Source organism: Hemitrygon akajei, chromosome 10 (assembly GCF_048418815.1).
Source record: "Hemitrygon akajei chromosome 10, sHemAka1.3, whole genome shotgun sequence".
NCBI lineage: Eukaryota > Metazoa > Chordata > Chondrichthyes > Myliobatiformes > Dasyatidae > Hemitrygon > Hemitrygon akajei.
Genome location: NC_133133.1, coordinates 49,577,195 through 49,602,886, shown reverse-complemented (window position 1 = coordinate 49,602,886; position 25,692 = coordinate 49,577,195). Strand labels below are relative to the sequence as shown.

The window sequence follows — 25,692 nt, the reverse complement described above, 5'->3', positions numbered from 1 at the left end:
TCTCCTCTTTCCGCCCTTTCATTCAAATTAGGAAAACGACAGAGAAAAAGGTATTGCTTGAAAAAGAACTAATATTGATTTCATGTTTTTAATAATGAAAACAGTACTTGGTGCTGGGTTCAAATCTAATACACACTCGGTTCCAGTGATAAAATCGGTGTTTTCCATAAGGCTTTGCCAACTATGAGGTTTCAGAATTAGCTTTAAAGTGATTTATTTGTACTTATAAACAAATCACCCCGTATTCGGGTATACGAGTCACGGGCGCAACAAGTTTGTTGGATTATTTACATGCACTACAAAAAAACAATGCTTAACAAAAATTATAATCACGGTGTTCTTTGAGATTTTATTTGTAACCCTCGAAGCGACTGGTATTACTCTTTTTCTCTTGTATGCTGTTAAGAAGTTTTACTTCCATCCGCTCCTTGTGTCTGTTTCTCTTTGCTCTTACCTGGCAACTCGCGGCCAAGATGATTTGTTCCTTGTCATTTCCAATTATCAAAGGAGCTTTGAATCAGCTCTATTCCTTGTTTTCAAACTCCGTTTTTTCTTTCTCAAAGTGAGCGGTTCTGTATTTAGGACTTTCACATATTATAATTATTTTGCTATAGTGACAAAGGTTTTAACCTCTCCTAACTTCTTTTGATATCCTCCACCAATCCCTTGTACGTAATTGACATTCTGTCTAGTTATTTGTTACTTCACTTTATTATTTTCTCTATTTTATAGTCTGACCTTCACATTTTTGAAGTTTTGTACACGCTCTTATCTTATCGCCGCCTCTGCAGCTAGCATTCTTTGGGGAGTATACTTATTTACTCTTTCCATAAGTAGGCAAATGTAAAAAAAAAAGTGAGATCAAAAAATGAAAACTACAAAAATGTTTTAGAATCATAAAATCCATCAGTGGGAGATCTCGGAAGGTTTGGTTTCAATGTTCTCAAGACGTTCTTTTCAAGAAGGGGTTTCTAGCTATTAATGAGCAGTCAAACTGCAAATAGTTCAAACTTGCTTGTACAGGGATTAAGAATAGGGAGTCTACCAGGTGACGTTGGGGTCAAAGACTGTCAGAAACAGGTTGGACTGTGAGCTTTTCAGACTTGTGGTAAAAAGTTATAAAGCACTACAGAGAAACCAGTAGGCTACTAAACAATGGAGGACAGCTCCATGAAGACTTAAAGATTCAGGACGGCCGGAAGGTCTCATGGAAAACTATGCCATAGTTATCTTCTCCCCATCCAAGATTCTTATAGTTATTTTATATGTTGATTCTCACTCAGTTATTTCCTCAATCACGCAGACCATCCACAAAACACCCATTGTTCATTTTATTTCCAACAACTATGTATTTCTGAAGGTACAGCAAGCCACCCACCCTGTTCGTGGACAGCTTGTCCCACGCCCATCAGGGTGGTGGCGAAGTAGCATCCTCGCCAGGACCACCAGACTCAAAAACGGTTACCTTTCCCACGTTGATCAACACCTCCACCAGCTACCCTACCCATCCACCACTACATCATCATTTCCTGTCCGTCACCCTTCCTGTGCCTACAGTCATTTTATGAACATACAATCAATGTATACAAGCTATCTTATGTATTTATATTTACTGTATTGTGTTCTTTATCTTATTGTGTATTTTGTGCTGCATCAGATCCAGAGTAACAATTATTTTGTTCTCCTTTACGCGTGCCTACTAGAAAAGACATCAAACAACTTTCAATCTAATTTCTTAAGTGATAATAAAGACCAACATGAATCAGAAAGGTTCTTTTCTACAATGAAGAGAACTGGATTAAATTAATTCAAACAATATATCTTAGTAAAATTATCTATACATACAGTATTTTCAGAAACAAAACGTGTAGGAAAAGGAACAAAAGTATTTATTGAGGAACCTACATAGAATTGACAATGTACAATCATAAGGTGAATGTCTACAGGGCTATTCAGCCCCGTCATCTCCTCATCCAAAAATCATTCTGCGTTAAGTTTGCTCTAAATTATGTCTATGTTCAATTTAATTCATTTATGCAATATATTAATTTTAGTATGAAAAAATAAATTTACATTTTCCTACAGTGCTCGACCTTGTGTTTTCTTTTACTTAGTTATTTTGTAATACTTTTCACAATGAACGTTAACCAAATCACTTGTGTCATTGCTACTGCTTTCTTCAACTCGAAGGTTAATGTTCAAACATCATTCCAATAGTTATACCAACCTTTGATTCCTTTATATTGAATCATAAAATTTTGTAGGGACACGAAATTGCAGATAGCGAGACGTTTCCCCCTTGCGTTGGGAATCTGGAACTGAGCTGTATTATTAGTGGGGGGGGGGGTTGAGTTGTACACACTGGGTCAATGAATACATTTACAAGGCAACAATCATAATTTTGCATTAGAATGTAGTTAATTAAGAAATCCATGCAGGGAAGTGCATTTAAGATCAAGATCCTATCAAGCACAATCAAACTAGCTGAATGGCAGATCCGGCTTGAGTGATCGCATGCTCCCATTTCATGTGCTGCAAACATCACTTTCTTCAGGCTGTACCGGAATATACACAACTGCATAGCCTTATTTTGACTTTATTGACCCTATCATTGTGATCAAACTGACAAACCTAAACTGGCAAAACTCTCAGCCTTTCATGTGTCTTTCTTACACTGTACCTATCACAACTTGAGAGTCACAGGAGGAAGTTTTTTCATGTGGCATGATTTGTTAACCTTCATTTACAAGCTATTTAAATAGGTCAGGCAACATTAATGGAGTTAAACACAGAATTTGTCACAGAAATGAGAAACACTGAAAATATTCTAAAACATGTTTAGACTATCCATTTTTTCCTCACTCCTATTTAAAAAAAATAAAAACAGAAGTTAGGGAGTATTTATTACAGACAGGGCCAAATGAGCTATTTCTGTTCTGTATTTCAATGTGACCATCTAAAGATCCATTGTCTCTTAGCACCAGACTTCAGTCTGTTTACAGCTTGCAGGTAACAGCACATTTCCTCCAAATGCATGCAAATCAGCCAATTAATTGACTGTTGTAAAGTGGAGTGCACATGTGGTAGGATGGGGAGGGAAAGTTGATGAGAATATGGAGAGTATAAAAGTGGGATCAACACAGTGAGCATGAACTCAGTGGGCTACTGGGTCTTTATGACCTTGGCAAAATCCCCTGTGATAGACTCGTCGAGAAAGTTATGTCGAGTGTATTGAGCAGGAAGACCTAGAATAAGCACATGGTTCCCTGAAAATAGCAACACAAGTAGAAAGGACAGGGAAGGTGGTGTATGGAATGCTTGCATTCATCAGCTGAGGTACAGAATACAAGAGTTGGGACATCATGTTACAGATGCACAAGAATTTGGTTAGGCTGCATTTGGAGTATTATATTTACTGCTGGTAGCCACACTCAAAAAACAATATCATACTAGAGAGGATGCAGAAAAGTTTCATAAAAATGTTGGCTGCATTAATGGACTTGAGTTATAATGAGATATTATTTAGATAGACTTAATCTGTTTCCTCTGGAACAAAGGCAACTGAGGGATGACATGAACAAGCAATACAAATCTGAGGTTATTGCAGATAGGCATGGTGAGCCAATGGGGATTTTTAAAAATAGATATTGTATGACTCTTTATGATGCAGTTCACAAAGCAGGTAGTTTCAATTCTGATGAAACTGCAGGATCTACAATACAATTACAGAGTACAGTTTCCCTCAACCCTTCCATTCACCTTTTCATGGGTTCAAAAATCCAACCACGATCTTAATGATACTTTACATTCAAAACAGATCTTTATTTCTTGTACAAATAGTTTATGGACCATTGTCTTCTAGAGTAGTAAACAGTCACCTTGAAGCAATCCAAGATTGAGGCTTGAAATCTGAAAAGCAAAATGTAGAATATGGGATTGGTATTATACTGGTACGATATACAATCTAACAGAATCTTCACCCAAGTGCACAGTCACTGAAAACCCAAGGTTTACTATTTTCCCTTTGTATTTTTAAATTAAATAGTTTAATAATTGGAACTGATAGTTACAGCACAAAAACATTTAGATCTTTTAGAGGCTTCATAAATGAACTTTGAAAAAACACAAAACCAGATCTACTATTGCAAATATAAAACCAATTTGTAAAAAATAATTCCACATTTAAAGTAAAAAAAAACCTGAATCAACAATTCTTATTCTTGGAGATCACAAACTAGTTGTTACTTGGCATGAATGAGACTACTTCAGTAGCACAATATTCATAGATATAAGAATCAAAGAAAAATAGGCTTTGTCCAATACAAAATAAAATTGTTATATGGGCAATGGTTTAAAATAGCACTACAATGGTGCTAATGTGTTCACATCCAATCCAGATCCTAGCTCAAATGGCTGTTGAAAAGGTCATTAACCCAAAATATCAATGATGGGCAGATTAAGAGGACTTAAAAGGTAAAGTATTAGCAGCACTGTCTTTCAAAAGCCAATTTGCAGTTTTCAAATATCTAATTACAATCCAATAGGTTCAAAATTATAAATATCAAATTTGAAACTATTAAACATTGATTCAGCATATCACAAAAAGGGGCTTATGTTTTCACCTCTCATCAGCTCCAGTTATGGATCTTCTTCCATGTTATATTAACTACAAGAATGACTAGCAGACACTATCTGTAACTGTGCTCCTTGTTAATGAACTTCAATTATCTCCAATTTACAATCTGGCTATAGAATGAATATTCTAAATAAGAGTGCAGATGCTGGAATCTGCAGGAATTCAGCATCTGTTGGAGGAAAGTAATTGTCTATATTTTGGGTTGAAACCCTGCATTGGGGCATTCAAAATTTAATAGTGTATTCCTTGAAAGAATGCCCAGCTTTATTCTATTTCACTTTGTTTTATGTAACATCGTAAGTTTGTTAAAACTGGCAAAATTAGAACAGGATTATAGTGACAATGGGTGGCAGGGTGGAGATGCGTCTCTATCGAAGGAGGTGTAAGGCGCTCCTTCCCTCTGCTAGCCTGCAGGTCACCCTTGGGCAAGGCGTAGCACCTCCTCAGCCCCCCCCCCCCCAACCGGGTCATGTGATGCCATGGGATCAGGTGGTGAATGGTTGTATGAACAGCTGAAGCGTATCACAAGTCCTGGTTATGCGAGTATTGACACCAGGCAGGCAATCTCAGAGGAGTATTGATAATGGCTAGGTTGCCTGTCTTGTAAAAGACACTGCCCCCCAGAAGGCGGCAATGGCAAACCACTGCTGTAGAAAAAATTGTCATGAACAATCATGAGCATTGATAGAAAAAGAATAAGCAGATTAAAGACTGATGCAAGACCATGGCTGGCCACATCATACAACATGACACAATGATTATTCATGCTGACACAACTGTATATCTATGTTATAGTGACCATCCTGTTGTACATACTACTTATTATAAATTACTATAAATTACACATTTAGACATATGTAACGTAAAGATTTTTATTCCTCATGTACGTATATGAAAGATGGAGGTCATAAGGTCAATTCAATTCTATTGAAATGATGTATCATTGTCAAGGGTGAGAATGCATCTCTGAAGCAATTCAGTTTTAGTGCGAACCATACTAAGCTAGCAGGGTCAAGGACAGGGTCATCTACCTCTATTTGAACAACAACCTGCAAGTGCTAGACAATAACAAGGAAATCAAGAAAGGGAAAAAGGTAGTTATTTTTTTAAACTATACAATACATGCACTGTTCTGGACACAAGACCATACACAGAATAAGTTGCATGCTAACCAAGGAGTACAAATCAGGTTTATAAAATATACCGGGCTCTACAAAAATATACCATTGCTGTGGATGGTTAAAAAGTAAGAATAGCAGAGACTTAAAAGGTGTTTTCAATATCAACAATTATATTAGACTGACAAAAACATCTAACATTTTAAAGATGAATCATTCCAGGCCAGTTTCATGCAGCTTGTGGTGAATGGTCACAAACCCACGTTCACAAATATTTTGGGTCAGACCTGATGTCATTATCTAAGAAAGGAGGAAAAATTATATTTATAGTTGGCAAATGTATAAAACATCTCATTCTAGAAACTTTGTTACAATATTTACACTATTTAATTGCTTAATATACATACAGCATTTTCAGGATTCATTATTCACTAAGAATCTGGGAGATTTAGTTCTTCGAATTCACTTCAGAACGTTGTTTATCTTCTTCCGACTGCCTTGTACTTTGCTTGGTGTTTTATCCATCCTCTCTAATCTGCTAAACAGAAGTCCTGTATCAGGCCCCAATTTTCTTCCTTCAAAAATGCATACATTGTTATGGTATCTGGCCAAGAAGTTCAAATGACCCCAGTCTCGCTCATGCGGGCCAACAGCTAGCCGTGAAAGCAGCTGATCAGCAATTGCTGGGATCACCGGCTGCAATAAAATCCCATAGACACGGAGACACTCGAAAGTGACGTAAAGTATTGTTTCCAGCCAGCAACGCTCCTCAGTAATTTTACGGTCAAGCTTCCAGGGTACGTGTCTATGGAAAAAGCCATTGGTTAATCGGACACAAAAATTAATGGCTTCTAAGGCCTTATAAATTTGTAGATTTTCAAAGCAGACCTTAACATTCAAAGGCAGTTGTTCAACCAACTTAATCATTTTGTAATCTTCAGCTGTTGCTCTGCTCATCAGGGGACTGTAGTCTTCTGGATGCCTTTCAGGAAAACAGTGATTTGAAAATGTTGAGTAGATTTGATCAGGATTCATGCTTTTACTTGTAGAACGGTTAAGGAGGCCTCCTAAAGCATCTGTAAGCTCTGCATTTAGAACCTTCACCACCTTATCATCATAATAGTCACAGTCTGCATCTGGCACACCTTGCCGCAGCAAAAAATATCTGAAGCCATCAACAGTGTATACCGAAAATCTTTCGGTGGGATCAACAACATTTCCAAGGCTCTTAGACATCTTCTGACCATTGACTGTCCAATGAGAATGAACATAGATTTGTTTTGGTAACGGCAAACCAGCTGCCATTAGGAAAGCAGGCCAATAAACAGCATGGAATTTGAGAATATCTTTTCCAATAACATGATGCATGGCAGGCAGATTTTGAACCTCTGGATAACCTGCTACAGTCAAGTAATTAACTAAAGCATCCAACCATACATAAATTGTTTGTGTTGGATCTCCAGGAACTGGAATGCCCCACTTCAAACGGCTTCTTTGACGTGACACTGATATATCTGGAACGTCTTCCTCTAGCCAATGGAGAACAAAATGATAGAATTTTTCAGGCAGAATTACTTGTGGATTCTTCTTTAACCATTTTAATAACTTTGGTTTAAATTCAGATAGCTTGAACATGTAATTTTCTTCTTTAGTCCATTCTACCTGTAAGTTAAAAATAAAATTTAGAATAATCCAATGTACAGTCAAAGCATCATTTTTCTCTACGTGAAAGCCAGAGTGCAATTAGTAGGTACTTCTTGTGAAGTACAGTAAACTTGCCAGAGTGAGAATTACTAAAACAGTTAAGCTATTATCAGGCATGACTCAGTGTCAAATAGGATATTGGTAATATCTTGATATAGCAGATGATCTTTTGAAGTTGAATCAAGATACCATAGTTTGCGAAGTTAGAGAGAGGTCACTTTCAGCAGTCTTGCTGTACAAGTCACATCACTTTGTGTAGCCAAAAGTTAAGAGATAAAGGAATACAATTTTCTTTCAACCTTTAGATAACACTAAAGTGAACAAAATACTGTGGCTGTTGGAAATCCAAAATAAAAATGCAAAATGGTGAATTAACTTTGCCGGTCAGAAAGAGAAACAGTTGATGTAACAGGTCAATGCAACGTTAACAGCAAGCTGATCAAAGAGTAATTATCTGAAACATTATGGTTCTCCACACGTGCCACTTAACCAAAGTATTACTAAACTTTTCTATTTTTATAACAAAGCAAATGAATTTCTCCACTAAGGAAAATCAGGATACTGTACAAAGCAGCATAATGAACAATCAAGTGTATTGCTCCTTTCCATTTTCAAAATTAGCTCAGTGCACTAATCCCATCTAATGTTTCTGATCAATAGTTAATGGAAGATTTAAACTCCCCAATGTGAAGCATGGAATTACCTTGTGACCACTTTCCAAAGATACTTTAATAACATTTCCATGTGCATCTTTTCTTTCTAAAACTTGTGAATCAGAAAAGAAAGTCTCATCTGGAGTGGAGTACCATCCCTCATATGTTGCTTGGTAAAGGTAGCCTTTTTCATGCAAAGCACGCCAAAAATGTTGGACAGCGGTTTTGTGACGCTCCTCTGTAGTTCGAATATAATCTGTATATGAAACTAGGGACTTAGTGAACAATTTCTTGAACTCCTCAGATACACTTGTACAGAAATCCAATGGGCTCTTAGCTGCAGCATATGCAGCTTGTTGAATCTTCAGGCCATGCTCATCTGTTCCTGAAACAAATGAAATAGCTGATCATGCAAGAAATATACAAATACTTTGATTAAATGAGAAAGCACTCATGGCTTAGTTGACTGCAGTAACACAGATGCTCTAGGGTAAATGATAGATTTTTAAAATACACAATTGCAGAACATTTAATTTTAGCCAACTTGTTCTACACAAAAATTAAAAATATTGAGAACATTCAGTAGGCTTGATCTGGAGCAATGATCATTTCAGCATCACTACCATCACTGACTATCAACAATTGTGTTGAGGGCTATGTACCAAAGAGGACAATGTGTGTTTCCCAAACCAAAAGCAATGAATGGACCAGGAAATCCACTCCCTAAAGTTGTCCAGATCTGCAGCATTCAAATCAGGTGCCCCGATCTTTATATGAAATAGAGAAACGAACTCAATAAAGCAATCAAAGATGCTAAGTACAAAATCTAAATTGAGTTCCAGACCAGCCATCATTTGTGGCAGGGCTTACATACTTTAACAGGCTACAAATCAAAGTAGTGCAGTATTGCCAACAACAGCACTTCCCTTCATAATAAGCTTAATGAATTCTGTACACATCTTGAACAGAAGGGAATGGGTATACCACTACCCATCCAACAGCCTCCAGTGCACCTGGTCCCACAGATACTTTTGCAGATGCAAGATCAGTCTTCCCGAGAGTGAACCCACAGAAAGTATCCCTGATCATGTCTTTAGATCTTGTGTAGATCAGCTGATGGAAGTATTTGCAAACATTTTTAAACTTCCCTGTTTCCACCTGTCGTTCCCATCTACGAATAACAAGATAATGTGCCCAAATGACTACCACTCAATGGCTGACATCTAGCATCATGAAGTGCTTGGAGGTTGGTCATGGCACGTATTAACTGCAGCAACCTAGACATCATCAACCCACTGAAATTCACCTACCACTGAAACCGGTCTCTGACTAGCATCTTCTTGGCCCTACCTCATCTCTGAAGCATCTGGGCAGTAAAATTAATTGTTATCCTATTGTTTATTGACTACAGATTCACCATTAATAATATAATTCTAAGCAAACTCATTAGTGAACTCCATGCCCTGGGAGTCAACACCCCCCTCTGCAAATGGATCCTTGACTTCCTGAGCATTAGACCACAATCAGTCAGGATAGGCAACAACACGTCTGTGATAATTATTCTACACACTGGTGCCCCATAAGGTTGCATTCTCAGTCCCCTATTCCACTCCCTGTATACTGATGTTTGCATAGCCAATGAACATACAACATACAACTGGAGTTCATACAACAATGAACTGGAGTACAGAAAAAGAGGTGGATAAAATGGTGTCACGACAACAACCTTTCCACCGTCAACAAAAGAGCTGGAGATGTTGATAAGAGTTAAGTGCTTCAAGCTCCCAAGGAGTGAACATTACCAATACTCTGCCCTGGTCCAACCATGTTACCATCGTGGCCAAGAATGCACAGAAACACCTCTACTTCTCAGGAAGCTAAAGAAACCTGATCTGACCCCAATGATCCTTATCAATTTTTAATTGATGAACCATGAAAGTGGCATGGCAATTGCTCTGTACGTGACCAGAAACTGTGGAGAATAGAGGATGCAGCTCGGCACATCTCAGAAACCCCTCCATGGACTGTCTATATTTCTCACTGCATCAGAAAAGCAGCCAGCATAATGAAAGTCGCCATGCACCTCAGACATTCTCTCTTCTCACTTTTTCCATCAGGCAGAAGACACAAAAGCCTGAAAGCACACACAACAGGGTCTAGGACAGATTCTACCCTGTTGTTATAAGACTATTAAATAGTTCCCAAGTACAATAAATTGGACTCCATCTACCTCATTAAGATCTTGCACCTTGTTTACCTGCACTGCACTTCTCTGTAGCTGTTATACATTATTCTGCATTGTTATTGGTTTACCTTGTAAGATCATTACACAGTGCATTGATGTGTGACATGTCTGAGCAGTATGTAAGTTTCCACTATATTCTGGTACATGTCAATAATAAACTAATATCAATTCTTTCCACAGATATAGCTTGGCCTACAAAGTACATCAAGCATTTTCAGTTTTCTTCCATGTTTCCAACATCTACAGCTTTTTAAGTTTCAGTACTATGAAACATGACAAATGGCAAATCAATCAGTGATGACAAGATGTCACCATATCAAAAAGTAGCATTTACTCACCAATCCTTGCCGGCTACAAGCAGTAATCAGTCCCTACAGACCACAGACCTACTTTAATTGAGCTGTATCTAACCAGTATCAGCCATCTTTAGTCAAAATATTTTCATCAGTGACAGAAATCAAGGAAGGCACTAGCCTGGCTATTAACTACTTATCAAAGCAAACACAAAGGCATATTTGTTTTCAATCAGTATTTGGAGTTTTTTTTAAACCAGAGGATCAGTCCTCAAATTTTAATTTCGAGTCCCTGGGGTTTCTGTCCTTAAAAGCTTTTAGATTACTGACGCAAACTCCTTTGCCACAGCAAAGGTGATTGATGGTCTTAATCAGTTGAGATGCAATCCCATTGCAAATGTAATTCTATAGAACTGTGTCTATTATTTAAGTGTACTATGGCACTCATTACACTTGCCTAAAACATAAAAACGGCATTTTGAATTCAGAGATTTTTCTGAGCAACTCTCCTCGGAAAATCTACCACGTTTCCTCTACAACTCTGCTCGTTGCGTTGAATCCATTTCATTTACAGCTGCAGTCTCATATAAAGTTACAATGAACAATGTTACAAGCTGACCATCTGTAATACGAGGCAGTGTAACATCCTACTCATCACATTCAATGGAATCACCGTAACTAAATCTTCCATCACTAAAGTGCTAATCACAAACACATAAATCAACCACATAATAAAAATATTGATCTTGCAAGAACGTTGGAAAGCAGGTGTCTTGTACCTGACACACTCTCTAACACCTCATTGTTCCAGCATTGAAAAGGCACAGCAGTTACTCACCTCCGACAATTATCCTACACACTGGTGCTCCACAAGGTTGCGTCCTCAGCTCCCTACGTTAATTCCTGTACACTCGTAACAGCATAGCTATATTCTGCTTGGACTCCATCTACAAGTTTGTAGATGGTATCAGTGTTGTGGGCTGTATCTCAAACAATGATGAGTTGGAGTTCAGGAATAAATTAAGAACTTATGAACATGGTATCATGATAACAATCTTTTCCTCAAATTTCAGCAAAACAAAAGAGCTTGTAATTGACTTTGAAAAAGAAGGTGGTGCACATTCTCCTGTTTATATCAACAGCGTTGAAGTTGATTGAGTTGAGAGCTTCAGGTTCCTAGGAGTGAAACATCACCAATATCTGTCCTGGTCCAATCACATAGACACTACAGAAAAGAATGCACACCAATGCCTCTTCTTTCTCAGGAGACTAAAGAAATGTCGATCCTTACTAACTTTTAAACGAAGCACCATAGAAAACATCCTATCTGAATGAATAACAGCTTGGTATTTTAACTGCTATGCATAACTGCAAGAAATTTGAGGACACAGCTCAGCACATCGTGGCAATAAGCCTTCCCTTTCTTGATGCATCAGTTAAGTAGCCAGCATAATCAAAGTCCCCACCCACCCCAGACATGCTCTCTTCTGCCTTCCCATCGGGCAAAAGATACAAAAGCCTGAAAGCATATACTACCGACTCCAGGATAGCTTTGAAACCACTGTGTGGGACTATTAAATAATTCCTTATGGTTTACCTACACTGCACTTTCACTGTAGCTGCTATACTTTATTCTGTATTATTATTGTTTTACCTTGTTCTTCCTCAATGTGTAATGATTTAATCTGTACGAACAATGAAAGACCAGCTTTGCACTTTACCTCAGCTAATGTGACAATTCAAAAACTATTCCAATTCCACTCTCACAGCATCTTCCAAAGGCAGGAAATGTACTTTTTGAATCAATTCTCAATTTCTGACACTCCCATCACCTTGGCAGTCTTTTAAAACAGGAACATGTCTGAATATATTACAAGTCAAGCAACCCAAAGTCAGTCTCATTTGTGGAACAAACATTACACATTTTGATAATGCTTTATATTTCTATTTAATATTGCACCCTGTAGCTAATAATTATAGAGATAAAAACAGAAAATGCTGTTAATATTCAGGTGAGGTGGTATCCACAAGCTGGTGAGCAAAATTCTAACTCTGTCTAAAGAAAATCAAAATACTGCCAATGCTGGAAATCAAATAAAAACAGAAGCTGAGTCAGAAAGAGCAAATTAGAAATAGCCATTTCTCCCACCACCATAGACACTTTAACAGACAATAAACACATAATACTCTTCTAACACACACAAAATTCTGGAGGAACTCAGCAGGCCAGGCAGATCAATGGGAAACAGTACAGTCGACATTTCAGGCCAAACCACTCAGATGCTGCCTGGCCTGCTGAGTTCCTCTGGCATTTTGTGTGGGTTGCTTGGATTTCCAGCACCTGCAGATTTTCTCTTGTTTGTGATACTCTTCTATTTGCAACTTTGTATACTTCTCTTAACCCATTTGGTCTCAATCAATCAAAGATATAAACATCAAGATGTCCTTTATCTCAACTACAACTCGACATTCGATCCCATCATCCCCTCAAAACTAATCCATAAGTTTCAAGACTTTGGCCTTGTGCAATTGGATACTCAATTTCCACACTGTAGACCCCAGTGGTTCAGATTGGCAACAACATCGACCCCACAATCTCCATGAAACACAAGAGAACCACATGGCGGTGTACTTAGTGCCCTACTTTACTCTATTTTTATGACTGTGAGGCCAAGCACAGCTCCAATGCTATGTTTAAGTTTGCTGGTGACACCACTGTCATTGGCCAAGTTAGCCTACTGGGGGGGAGGGGGGGGGGGTGAGAAGAACACCTGACCAAGTGGTGTCACCACTATCTCTCAATGTCAGCATGACCAAGGAGCTGATTATTGACTTCAGGAGGAGAAACTAACTTAAGTGCCATCACAAAGAAAGCACAGCAGTACCTCTACTTTCTTAGAAGTTTGTGAAAATTCGGTATGACATCTAAAACTTTGAAAAACCTCTATAGATTCGTAGGGGAGAGTATATTGACTGGCTGCATTGTGGCCTGGTATGGAAATATAAAAGCCCTTAAATGGAAAATTCTACACAAAAAAAGGCCCAGTCCATAACAGGTAGAGCCCTCTCCACCACTAAGCACATTTACATGGAACACTGTCGCAGGAAAGTAGCATCCATCATTAAGGACCCCCCAACCACCCTGGCCATGCTCTCTTCTCAATGCTGCCATCAGGAAGATGGTACAATAGCATTAGAACCCACACCACTAGGTTCAGGAAGTTATTACCCCTCAACCATCAGGCTCTTGAATCACAGAGGGGATAACTTAGAGGCCACACTTGGAGTACTGTGTCCAGTTCTGGTCACCTCACTATAAGAAGGATGTGGAAGCATTGGAAAGGGTACAGAGGAGATTTACCAGGATGCTGCCTGGTTTAGAGAATATGGATTATGATCAGAGATTAAGGGAGCTAGGGCTTTACTCTTTGGAAAGAAGGAGGATGAGAGGAGACATGATAAGAGGTGTACAAGATATTAAGAGGAATAGACAGAGTGGACAGCCAGCACCTCTTCCCCAGGGCACCACTGCTCAGTACAAGAGGACATGGCTTTAAGGTAAGGGGTGGGAATTTCAAGGGGGATATTAGAGAAAGGTTTTTTTACTCAGAGAGTGGTTGGTGCGTGGAATGCACTGCCTGAGTCAGTGGTGGAGGCAGATACACTAGTGAAGTTTAAGAGACTACTAGACAGGTATATGGAGGAATTTAAGTTTGAGGGTCGGCACAACATTGTGGGCCAAAGGGCCTGTAATGTGCTGTACTATTCTATGTTCCATCTTCACTTGTTCCATCACTGAACTGTTCCCATAACTTATGGACTCACTTTCAAGAACTTTTTATCTTGTGTTCTTGATTTTTGTATTTGCAGTTTGTCTTTTGCACATTGATTGTTTCTCCACCCTGTTGTGTGCAGCCATTGATGATGTTTCCTGGATTTTCTGAGAATGCCTGGAAGAAACCGAATCCCAGGATTGTATATAGTGACATACATGTACTTTGATAATAACTATGAACTTTTGTTGCTAACTAAACTCACTTGTTTCCCTCCTCAGTTCTGACGAAGAATCACAGATCCAGCCAAGAGTAAACTGTCGACATTTCAGGCTGAGACCCTTCTTCAGGAAGATGGGGAAAAGGTACAGACTCCTTCTAGATAGTGACGGGAATTGAACCCACGTCGCTGGTGCAGTAAAGCTTTACGTCAACCACTATGTTACCGTTCACCTTTTACACTATTCGAAGGTTCAATCTTAAGTTTAAGGCACAGAAGCTCATTTTTCCAAAGAGACACAGGAGTCAGCAGAGACGCTGAAAATTGGAGCAACTAACAATCGCCTGGTCCAACTCAGAGAGTCGAGCAGCATCCGTGGGAGGAAAGGAACTGTTAACGTTTCTCGAGTGCTTTAGGACTCGTCTTTTCAATCAAATACGCATCAAACACCAAGCTTGTACATTAAATTCCACTTCAAATGACCTAGATTTTCCTGATTTTTACATACCCAGCTTTCCCAGTGAAAGGATCTGGAGCTAATAAGTTGACTGCTTCCCCCTTTGCAACTGCTGCCTGGCCGTTTCCTGCACTTTCTGATTTTAATACAATACCTGTTGTAAACTTTGCTTCTGTCCCCGATAGGACCTTGAAACGATACAAAGCGTCAGCCAGCACTGCCGAGTACAGATGCCCGATATGAGGGGACGCATTCACGTAGAAAATGGGGGTAGTGATGAGGAGAGGACTGGGTGCAGCCGCCGGCCCGGAACGGGCTCGGCCTTGGCATGCTGAGCGCGGAACCAGGCGGCATCTAATAACCTCCCCACTCCGGAGCACCGGCCGGAGCCGACTAGTCCCCTGAGACGTCAGCTGACGGGAGAAACACAAGGACACAAAGCCCCACATTCAAACAGCAGATCAACTCCACAGTTGCCGCTTAACACGCCATCTTACTCAGCGCCAGCACCTTATTTAACTTCAGGTGGCAAAGCGCATGCCTAGCAACAACCAATCAGCATGTCCACTGTGCACATGCGCAGAAAGACCAGTGTCCGGTGTTGTGAAGTGTGCCAGGATGTGGGTGTGAAACATCTGAGAAGCAAACAACAAATACCTCTTTATCCCGTCCTCAAATCACCTGACGTTTTGCAGCTCAATTGTAAATCTAATATAGAGAGACTCAAGTAGAAGAACATGAATTTTATTGAGCAAACACGAGGAAATCTGCAGATGCTATAAATTCAAACAACACACACACAAAATGCTGATGGAACACAGCTGTGTTCTACCAGCATTTTGTGTGTGAATTTTATTGATGTTGATTGAGGTGATCACTGCTGGCTTGTACTAAAGAGCAAGCTTCAGCAAGGAAGTTGTAAGAGGGAATTGTATTTGGAATGATGGAAGGGGAGGTTAATATGGTGGATCTTGTTGGAGGAGGTGGATGATTGTGTTGATGTTTCATACAGAAAACTGACTTCCTGTTTGTCGTGACGAGGCAGTTCTAACGTAAATCTCCCTCAATTTGCACCTCCTGCACACAGCCCAACTATAGTTATCTTCACCAGCCTGTTGGTTGGCAGCAGCAACGTTTGTGTCAACTACATTGGTCTTTTCACTAATCCTCACGGTACTTCTCTGAAACTGGTGCTTTTTGCCCACCATCCAAGGAACCAAACTGGTCTTCTAGTTTGCAGCAATTCACTGGCACTTCCAAACTAATCTACAAGTGTTTGCTGTTCATAACGGTTCCTTATGGAGGACACAAAAGTTGATTGTGTGACTGCGTCGCAGAGCACCTGAATGCACCCTACAAGGCTGATATGGGCTCTCAGTTTAGAGCTCTATCCCAATCTTCCTGGCCTCCTGCACGCTTTTTAAGATCCAGTCTTATTCTTGAGGAATAACACTTAATCTTCTGTCTGACAATGTAGTAGTTTTCCCAGACTTAATGAAATCAACAACTTGTAGAAACTTTATTTTAGAACTGATCATTTCTGTATGGTCAGGTTATTGACCTGTAGATAGGATCCATTCCCCACCCCTCCCCCATTACCTTGAACTGACCTGCTAAGCATACTCTACAGTATTCTCCAACTGCCCTTGTGTCCCTGCTCCTAATTCTATTTTCTCCTTTCTTTCTCTGATTGTTGTCATTAATCTAACAAACATATCACCATGTTAACACTGGCGTCAGGTGGGTAGAGATATTCAGCTATTATATCCATCCCTTATCCATTTCACTGCAACTTAAAACTGTTTTCTGTCTTTCCCAGTAAAAATTATGAAGAATGAAAGTAGCTAAATGAAGTAAGTCCACATGCAAGTTTCCCCTTGTTTTTAACAATAGACATCAAGGACAATTAGATGAGGACAGTAATCATCCACCTTACCAGAGTAAGAGTTTGTAAGTTCATCCTATTCCTGAAGTTAAAACAACCATAATTGTGCAGCATACATGTAGTAGTCCTAGAACCACCTCAACTTACACATATGTGGAACTATTTAAAACCACATTACCATCACACAAAAACTTACTAGTCCCTGTGGCAAAAGCTAGTCAGTTAATGTCTTGGGGAGAATTCAACAATCAAAATAAAATCAGACAAGGAAATTAAAACTATTCAGTCCTGAAGAAGGGTCCTGTCCCATAACATCGACTGTTTACTTATTTCCATTGATGCTGCCTGACCTGTTGAGTTCCTCAGTTTTGTGTGTATGGCTTTGGATTTCCAGCATCCACAGACTTTCTCGTATTTAGAACTGCTTCTCCACTCCGACAGTTTTAAACTAAAAATGTATTATCTTAAATTTTCCAGCCAGTCATAGAACAGAATTGGTTTATATTCCCTCAAAATTCCTAATGCACATAAATATCCCAAAAAAATCAGGTCTCAATTGATTTTTCATTCAAAATATCAACATTCAGCCCAGGAAGAGAAAAGCTGCTGGCAAGTGATAAAATAAACTTAGAGCATTGACACAAGAAAAGGCATCTCTTGCTATTCTGATCCAATTTTACTTTACTTACTTTATATTACTTTACTTTTATTGTCACCAAACAATTGATACTAGAGCGTACAATCATCACAGCGATATTTGATTCTGCGCTTCGCGCTCCCTGAAGTACAAATCGAAGTAAAAATAATAAAAATTTAAATTAGAAATCATAATTAGATAATAGAAAAGGGAAAGTAAGGTAGTGCAAGTCAGGTCCGGATATTTGGAAGGTACGGCCCAGATCCGGGTCAGGATCTGTTCAGCAGTCTTATCACAGTTGGAAAGAAGCTGTTCCCAAATCTGGCCGTACGAATCTTCAAGCTCCTGATACTTTCAGTACTTGACAAGAGTTTTGTCCAACAGCAACACAAAATTCCTGTATTAAGTCCATAAGATATAGGAGCAGAATTAGGCCATTTGGCCCATACGGTCTGCTCTGCCATTCAATCCTAGTTGATCCTTTTTTTCCTTCCTCAGTTCCTCTGCGTAACCTTTGATGTTGTAGCCAATCAAGAGTTTATCAATCCCTGCCTTAAATACACCCAGTGACCTGTCCTCCACAGTTGCCTGTGGTAATAAATTCCACAAATTCGCCACCCTCTGGCTAAAGAAATTTCTCTGCATCTCTGTTTTAAATGGATGCCCCTCTATCCTGAGGCTGTGCCCTCTGGTCTTAGACACCCCCACCATGGGAAACCAACCTCCTTTCCACATCTACTCTGTCTAGGCCTTTCAACATTCAAAAGGTTTTACTGAGATCCCCCCTCATCCATCTAAATTCCAGTGAGTACAGGCCCAGAGACATCCAAAATTCCTTGTGAATCTCCTCTGAACCCTCTCCATTGCCAGCATATCTTTTCTTAGATAAAGAGCCCAAAGCTGCTCACAATACTCAAGATGAGGCCGCGCCAGTGCCTAAGTTTAAAGCCTCAGCATCACATTTTCTCCCCTTTAGAAAATAATCCGTACATTTATTTCTTCTACCAAAGAGCATGACCATGCATTTTCTGACATTGTATTTCATTTATCTGGGAGTATCTGGGAGTACAGTTAGATGAGAAGCTAGACTGGACTGCCAACACAGATGCCTTGTGCAGGAAGGCACAGAGTCGACTGTACTTCCTAAGAAGGTTGGCGTCATTCAATGTCTGTAGTGAGATGCTGAACATGTTCTATAGGTCAGTTGTGGAGAGCGCCCTCTTCTTTGTGGTGGCGTGTTGGGGAGGAAGCATTAAGAAGAGGGACGCCTCACGTCTTAATAAGCTGGTAAGGAAGGCGGGCTCTGTCGTGGGCAAAGTACTGGAGAGTTTAACATCGGTAGCTGAGCGAAGGGCGCTGAGTAGGCTACGGTCAATTATGGATAACTCTGAACATCCTCTACATAGCACCATCCAGAGACAGAGAAGCAGTTTCAGCAACAGGTTACTATCGATGCAATGCTCCTCAGACAGGATGAAGAGGTCAATACTCCCCAATGCCATTAGGCTTTACAATTCTACCGCCAGGACTTAAGAACTTTTTAAAAGCTATTATTAATGCTTTTTGAGATAGTGATTTAGATGCATATCATATTTTTTACTGAGTTAAGTATTGTATGTAATTAGTTTTGCTACAACAAGTGTATGGGACATTGGAAAAAAAGTTGAATTTCCCCATGGGGATGAATAAAGTATCTATCTATCTATCTATCTATCTATCTATCTATCTATCTATCTATCTATCTATTTGCTACTTTCTTGCCCATTCTCCTAATCTATGTCCTTCTGCAGTCTTCCTGTTTCCTCACACAACCTGCCCCCTTCATCAATCTACATATCATCTGCAAACTTGGCAACAAAGCCATCTATTCCATAATCTAAATCAATGATATACAGAATAAAAAGAAGTGGTCTTAACACCGACCTCTGTGAACCACTACTAGTCACTGGCAACCAACCAGAAAAGGATTCTTTTATTCCCACTCGGTGCCTCCTACCAATCAGCCAATGCTCTAACTGGTATTACCTTTCCTGTAATGCCATGAGCTCTTAACTTGGTAAGTAGCCTCATGCATGGCATCTTGTCAAAGGCCATCTGAAAGTCCAAATATATAACATCCACTGCATCCCCTTTATCTATCCTATTTGTAATCTCCTCAAAGAATTCCAACAAGATTGACAGGCAATATTTTCCCTAAAGGAAACCTTGCTGACTTTGTCCTGTCTTGTCCTATGTCACCAAGTACTTCATAACCTCATCCTTAACAATTGACTTCAACATATTCCCGACCGCTGAGGTCAGGCTAACTGGTCTATAATTTCCTTTCTGCCACCTCCCACCCTTCTTAGAGAGTGGAGTGACATATGCAATTTTCCGGTCCTCTGGAACCATGCCCGAGTCCAATGATTTTTGAAAGATCATTACTAATGCCTCCCCTATCTCTACCGCTACTTCTTTCAGAACCCCATGGTGCAGTTCACCTGGTCCAGGTGACTTATGTACCTTTAGGTCTTTCAGCTTTTTGAGCATCTTCTCCCATGTAATAGGAATTCATTCACCCCCTTCCCTCACACCCTTCAACACCTAGCACACTGCTAATGTTTTCCACAGTGAAAACTGATGCAAAATACTCACTTAGTTCACCTGACATCTCCTTGTCCCCCATTACTTCTCCGGCCTCATTTTCTAGTGGTCCAATATCCAATCTCATCTCTTTTATATTTTATACACTTGAAACTGCTTTTTTTTACCTACCTTGATATTGTTTGCTACCGTTCTTTCATATTTCATCTTCTCACTCCTAATGATTCTTTTAGTTGCTTTCTGGAGGTTTTTAAAAGCTTCTCAATCCTCTATCTTCCTGCTAATTTGTGCTTTGTTGTATGCCCTCTCTTTTGCTTTTCCATTAGCTTTGAGCTCCCTTGTCAGCCACAGTTGTACTATTTTGCCATTTGAGTATTCTGTTGTTTTTGGAATGCATCTCTCTTCACCTTCCTAATTTTTCCCAGAAACTCACGCCATCGCTGCTCTGCTGTCATCCCTGCCAGCATCTCCTTCCAATTTACTTCGGCCAGTTCCTCTCTTATATCACTGTAATTTCCTTTGTTCCACTGAAACACTGCTATGTCAGCCTTTCTCCCTATGAAATTTTATGTTGAACTCAATCATATTGAGATCACTGCCTTCTAAGGTTTCCTAACTCAGTCCACTAGGATTCAATATCTCCCAATCCTACGTCACATCTTGCTAATGATTTGATGCCATTGTTTTCCAGCAGAGCCGCACCACACTTCGCCCCCACTCTCCGTCTACCTTCCTATCCCTCCAATACTATATGTAACCTTGGACATTCAGCTTCCAACTACAACCATCCTTCAGCCACGATTCAGTGATGGCCACAACATCACACCAGGCAATCTGTAATAGTGCAACAAGATCATCCACCATATTTCTTATACTCCACACATTGAGACATAGCACTTTGAATACTGTATTTGTTTTTTGATTCTGCATCCCTAATGCACTGATGTCTACCCTGCTGGCTGCCTGCCCTTCCTGACAGTCTGACTGCATGCTATCTTTGTTTGTTTAAAACTATCCATCCTACCCTGAGTTCCTTCACTCCGGTTCCCATCCCCCTGCCAAATTTGTTTAAACCCTCCCCAACAGCTCTAACAAACCTGCCTGTGAGAGTATTTGACCCTTTCAGGTTCAGGTGCAACCTGATCCTTTTGTACAGGTCATACATCCCCCAGAAGAGATCCCAATGATCCAAGAACCTGAAGCCCTTGCCCCTGCACCAGCTCCTCAGCTACACATTTATCTGCCAAATCATTCTTCCCTGACTGGCACATGGCGCAGGCGGCAATCCAGAAATTTGTACACTGGAGGTCCTGTTTCTCAGTTTTATGCCTAGCTCTCTAAATTCTCTCTTCAAGACCTCATTGCTTTTCCATCCTGAAAGGACAGCCCACTATTCTGAGACTGTCCCCTCTGGACCTGGACTCTCCTACCATAGGAAATATTCTCTCTACACCCAGTTTATAAAGGTCATTTACTATTCAATAAATTTCAATTAGGTCACCCCTCATTCTTCTAAATTGTAGTGAATACAGGCCCAGAGCCATCAATCCTCTTCATATGACAAGCTGTTCAATCCTGGAATCATTTTCGTGAACCTCCTTTGAACCCTCTCCAGTGTCAGCACATCTTTTCTACAGTAAGGGGCCCAAACTGCTCACAGTACTCCAAGTGAGGCCTCGCCATTACATCCTTGACTTTATTTTCTAGTCCTCTCGAAATGAGTGCTAACATCACATTTGCTTTCCTCACCAGCCTACAAATTAACCTTTAGGGAATCCTACACAAGGACTCTCAAGTCCATTTGTGCCTCAGATTTTTGAATTTTCTCTGCATTTAGAAAATAATCTACCCTTTTAGTTCTTCTGCCAACGTACATAACCAAACACTTCCTGACACTGTATTCCTTCTATCACTTCTTTGCCCTTTTCTCTCTCTGAATCATTCTGTAGCATCTCTACCTCCTCAAAAATACCCTCCACCTATAGTTGTACTGTATGCAAATTTTGCAAAGCCATCAATTCCATCATGCAAGTAATTGACATATAACGTAAAGGGAAGTGATTCCAACATAGGCCCCCGTGGGACACCACTAGTCGTTGGCAGCCAATATGAAAAGGTTCTCTTTATTACTGCTCATCCTGTCAGTCACTGCTTTATCTGTACTAGTATCTTTCCTCTAATACTACAAGCTCATAACTTGTGAAGCAGCCTCATGTGTGGCACCTTCTCAAAAGTCTTCTGAAAATCCAAGTACACGTCAGCTGATTCTCCTTTGTCTATCCTGCTTGTATTTCTTCAAAGAACTTCAATAGTATTCATAGGTTTAAAACCAGATCTTTGTTGTTCTAGTGAACCAAATTGCACTGTAGGAGCAGTGTATCTGTCTGCATTGTATTTTTTGTTACATGTTTATTATGGGTTTCGGTAATTTGTCAGTGGGTGGTGGTGTGGTAGAAGCAAATGAGTATAGTTACGTATTCATGCTTTGTCTTAGTTTAGTTTAGTTGAGAGGAAGTGAGCCGGAGGTAATTTTTTTTTGTTAACCGCTCAATTACACTAATTTGAATGCTGTTTATTCTTATTTCACTATATTGCTAATTTACTTTGGTTAGTTTTATTGTAAATTGCTATGGGATCATTTATTCATCTTTGCTGGTTTCGTATTAAAGAATCAAATGTACTTTTTTCAACTTGGAACTCAATTATTTGGAAGCACGTCATGCAGTGTCAATTCCCATACTCAATCTCTCAGTGGTTTTGGTTTATTTTCAAGTAACCACAACAGATAGATTGGTCCTTCAGAGGGTACCTGGAGTTGACCTTTGTCATCACAAAAATCAATCCGTAATGCCTCTACTAAGTTCATTGTTAATTTTGGATGTCAGACATAGTATGTGATAAACAAAATATTCCCAAAATAATGATAGAATTTTAAATTCTTTTTCTTATATCATATGTCCCAAAAAAGTGTTACTGCCTTGATTCTCCAGTCACTTCAGCCTCTTAAATTGCCCTGGAAGTTCGAAACAAGATCAAGTGGGGTCTATCATTCAATTGGCGAAATTTCCTTTTTGCAGTAGTAATTTTGGTTCAGGCAGTAACTGCAATATACAATGACAGAATACCAAACCTCTGCGTCAAGTCGATTGCAACATAGCAATAACTACTTCTGTATTTCTTATAGACTTATAAGACAACTGCAAAGTCTAAGTCAACCACTCCACTAACGGAAGCAAGTTCCCATTTTAAATATGACTGTGAATTGAAAAATAATTTATTTTTGATCTTGTTAGTACTCTTGCCTTAGGATTATTTGTTACTTAGCAAATGGGTCTTTACCCAGTGGCAATCCATTTAGGCTACATTTGCCTTGAACTCCAGTCACCGACTTTCATCAAATTTGATTTCTAATCTGTGAAGTGACTTATTGATTTGACAATAACAGCAAATAACAAAACAAACTAAACAAGCTCCAGTGTGGTAATCTCCGGATTACTCCCGGTGCAATGAACTAGGGAAGGTCAGAACAGGAAGATAGGGCAGATGAATGAGTGGCTGAGGAGATGGTGCAGGGGGCAGGATTCTGGATCATTGGAACCTATTCTGGGGAAGGGGTAGCCTGTACAAGTGTGACAGGTTGCACCTGAACTGGAGGGGAACCAATATGCTGGGAGAGAGGTTTGCTAATGCTATTGGGGAGGGTTTAAACTAGATTTGCAGGGGAGTGGGAACTGAAGTAAAGAGGCAGATGATGGGGCAGTTGGCGCACAAGTAGAGACAGCTTGTAGGGAGTTTGTGAGGAAGGATAGGCAGATGATAGAGCAAAGGTGCACTCAGCCTGATGGTTTGAGATGCGTCTATTTTAGTGCAAGGAGTATCATAAACAAGACAGATGAACTTACAGTGTGGATCAATACATTGAACTACGATGTTGTCGCCATTACAGTGATTTGGATGTCTCAGGAGCAGGAATAGCTGCTGAGTGTGCCAGGCTTTTGATGTTTCAGAAAGGACAGGGAGAGAGGCAAAAGAGGTGGGGCAGTGGCACTACTATTCAGGGAGAGTGTCACGGCTGCAGAAAAGGAGGAAGTCATGGAGGGATTGTCTACTCAGTCAGCATGGGTGGAAGTCAGAAATAGGATGGGGGCAATAACTCTACTGGGAGTTTTCATAGGACCCTCCCTAATAGTAACAGGCACATTGAGGTGCAGATTCTGGAATACTGCAGTAATAATAGGGCTGTTGTGATGGGTGATTTTCACTTTCCTAATATTGACTGGCATCTCCTTAGAGCAAGGGGTTTAGATGGGGTGGAGTTTCTTAGGTGTCTTCAGGAAGATTTTCTGACACAATATTTAGATAAGCCAACTAGAGGAGAGGCTGTACTTGATCTGGTATTGGGAAATGAACCTGGTCAGGTGTCAGATCTTTCAGTGGAAGAGCATTTTGGAGGTAGTGATCACAATTCTATCTCCTTTACCATAGCACTGGAGAGGGATAGGAGCAGATAATTTGGGAAAACATTTAATTGGGGTAGCAGGAAATAATTAGGCAGAAACTTGGGAGCAGATATTCTCAGGAAAATACATGGCAGAAATTGAATTGACTTTATTACTTACATCCTTCATATACAGGAGTAAAAATCTTTACATCTGTCTAAATGTGCAATTTATAGTAACTTATAATGAATAGTATGTACAGCAGGATAGTCAATATAACATAAGAAATACAGTTGCATCAGCATGAATTAAGCAGTCTGATGGCCTGGTGGAAGAAACGGTCCCAGAGCCTTTTGGTCCTGGCTTTTATGCTGCAGTACCGTTTCCTGGTTAGTAGCAGTTGGAACAGTTTGTGGTTGGGGTGACTCATGTCCCCAATGATCCTTCAGGCCCTTTTTACACACCTGTCTCTGTAAATGTCCTGAAATGTGGCAAACGTTCAGGGAACATTTGCTTGGCATTCTGCATAGGTATGTTCCATTGAGGCAGGAAAAGGATGGTAGCGTACAAAGGATGTAGAAAATCTAGTTAAGAAGAAAAGCTTACAAAAGGTTGAAGAAACTAGGTACTGTTAGAGCTCTAGAAAATTACGAGGTTACTAGGCAGGAGCTCAAGAATGAATTAGGAGAGCTAGGAGCCATGAGAAGGCCTTGGCGAGCAGGATTAAGGAAAATCCCAAGGCATTGTACAAGTATGTGAAGAACATGAGGATGAGCCATGTGAGAATAGGACCAACTAGGTCCGGTAGTAGAAATGTATGCATGCAGTCAGAGGAGGTAGCAGTGTGATTTTGATAAATGACCTGGATGAGGAAGTAGAAGGGTGGGTTAATAAATTTGCTGATGACACAGAAGTTGGGGGTGTTGTGGGTAGTCTGGAGGGTTATCAGAGGTCACAGCAGAACATTGGTAGGATGCAGAACTCGGCTGAGAAGTGGCAGATGGAGCTCAACCCTGATAAGTGTGAAGTGGTTCATTTTGGTAGGTCAC

At 39.9% G+C, this 25,692-nt stretch overlaps 1 protein-coding gene across 3 annotated transcripts; it reads right to left on the bottom strand.

Annotated features, from left to right (window-relative positions):
* Positions 1-1,868: 1,868 nt before the first annotated feature.
* On the bottom strand, positions 1,869-15,619 carry mars2 (methionyl-tRNA synthetase 2, mitochondrial). Of its 3 annotated transcripts, XM_073058242.1 has the most exons (5): positions 15,254-15,619; positions 8,162-8,496; positions 6,162-7,416; positions 5,954-6,054; positions 1,869-3,909 (listed from the first exon to the last, which is right to left on the bottom strand). In XM_073058242.1, the coding sequence occupies exons 1-3, from the start codon at positions 15,546-15,548 to the stop codon at positions 6,217-6,219; spliced, it is 1,830 nt and encodes a 609-aa protein (XP_072914343.1). In that variant the 5' UTR covers positions 15,549-15,619; the 3' UTR covers positions 1,869-3,909; positions 5,954-6,054; positions 6,162-6,216. The 3 variants fall into 3 exon arrangements, with proteins under 3 accessions (XP_072914343.1, XP_072914342.1, XP_072914341.1); XM_073058241.1 differs by having other exon boundaries at positions 5,954-7,416; XM_073058240.1 differs by lacking the exon at positions 5,954-6,054.
* Positions 15,620-25,692: the final 10,073 nt, after the last annotated feature.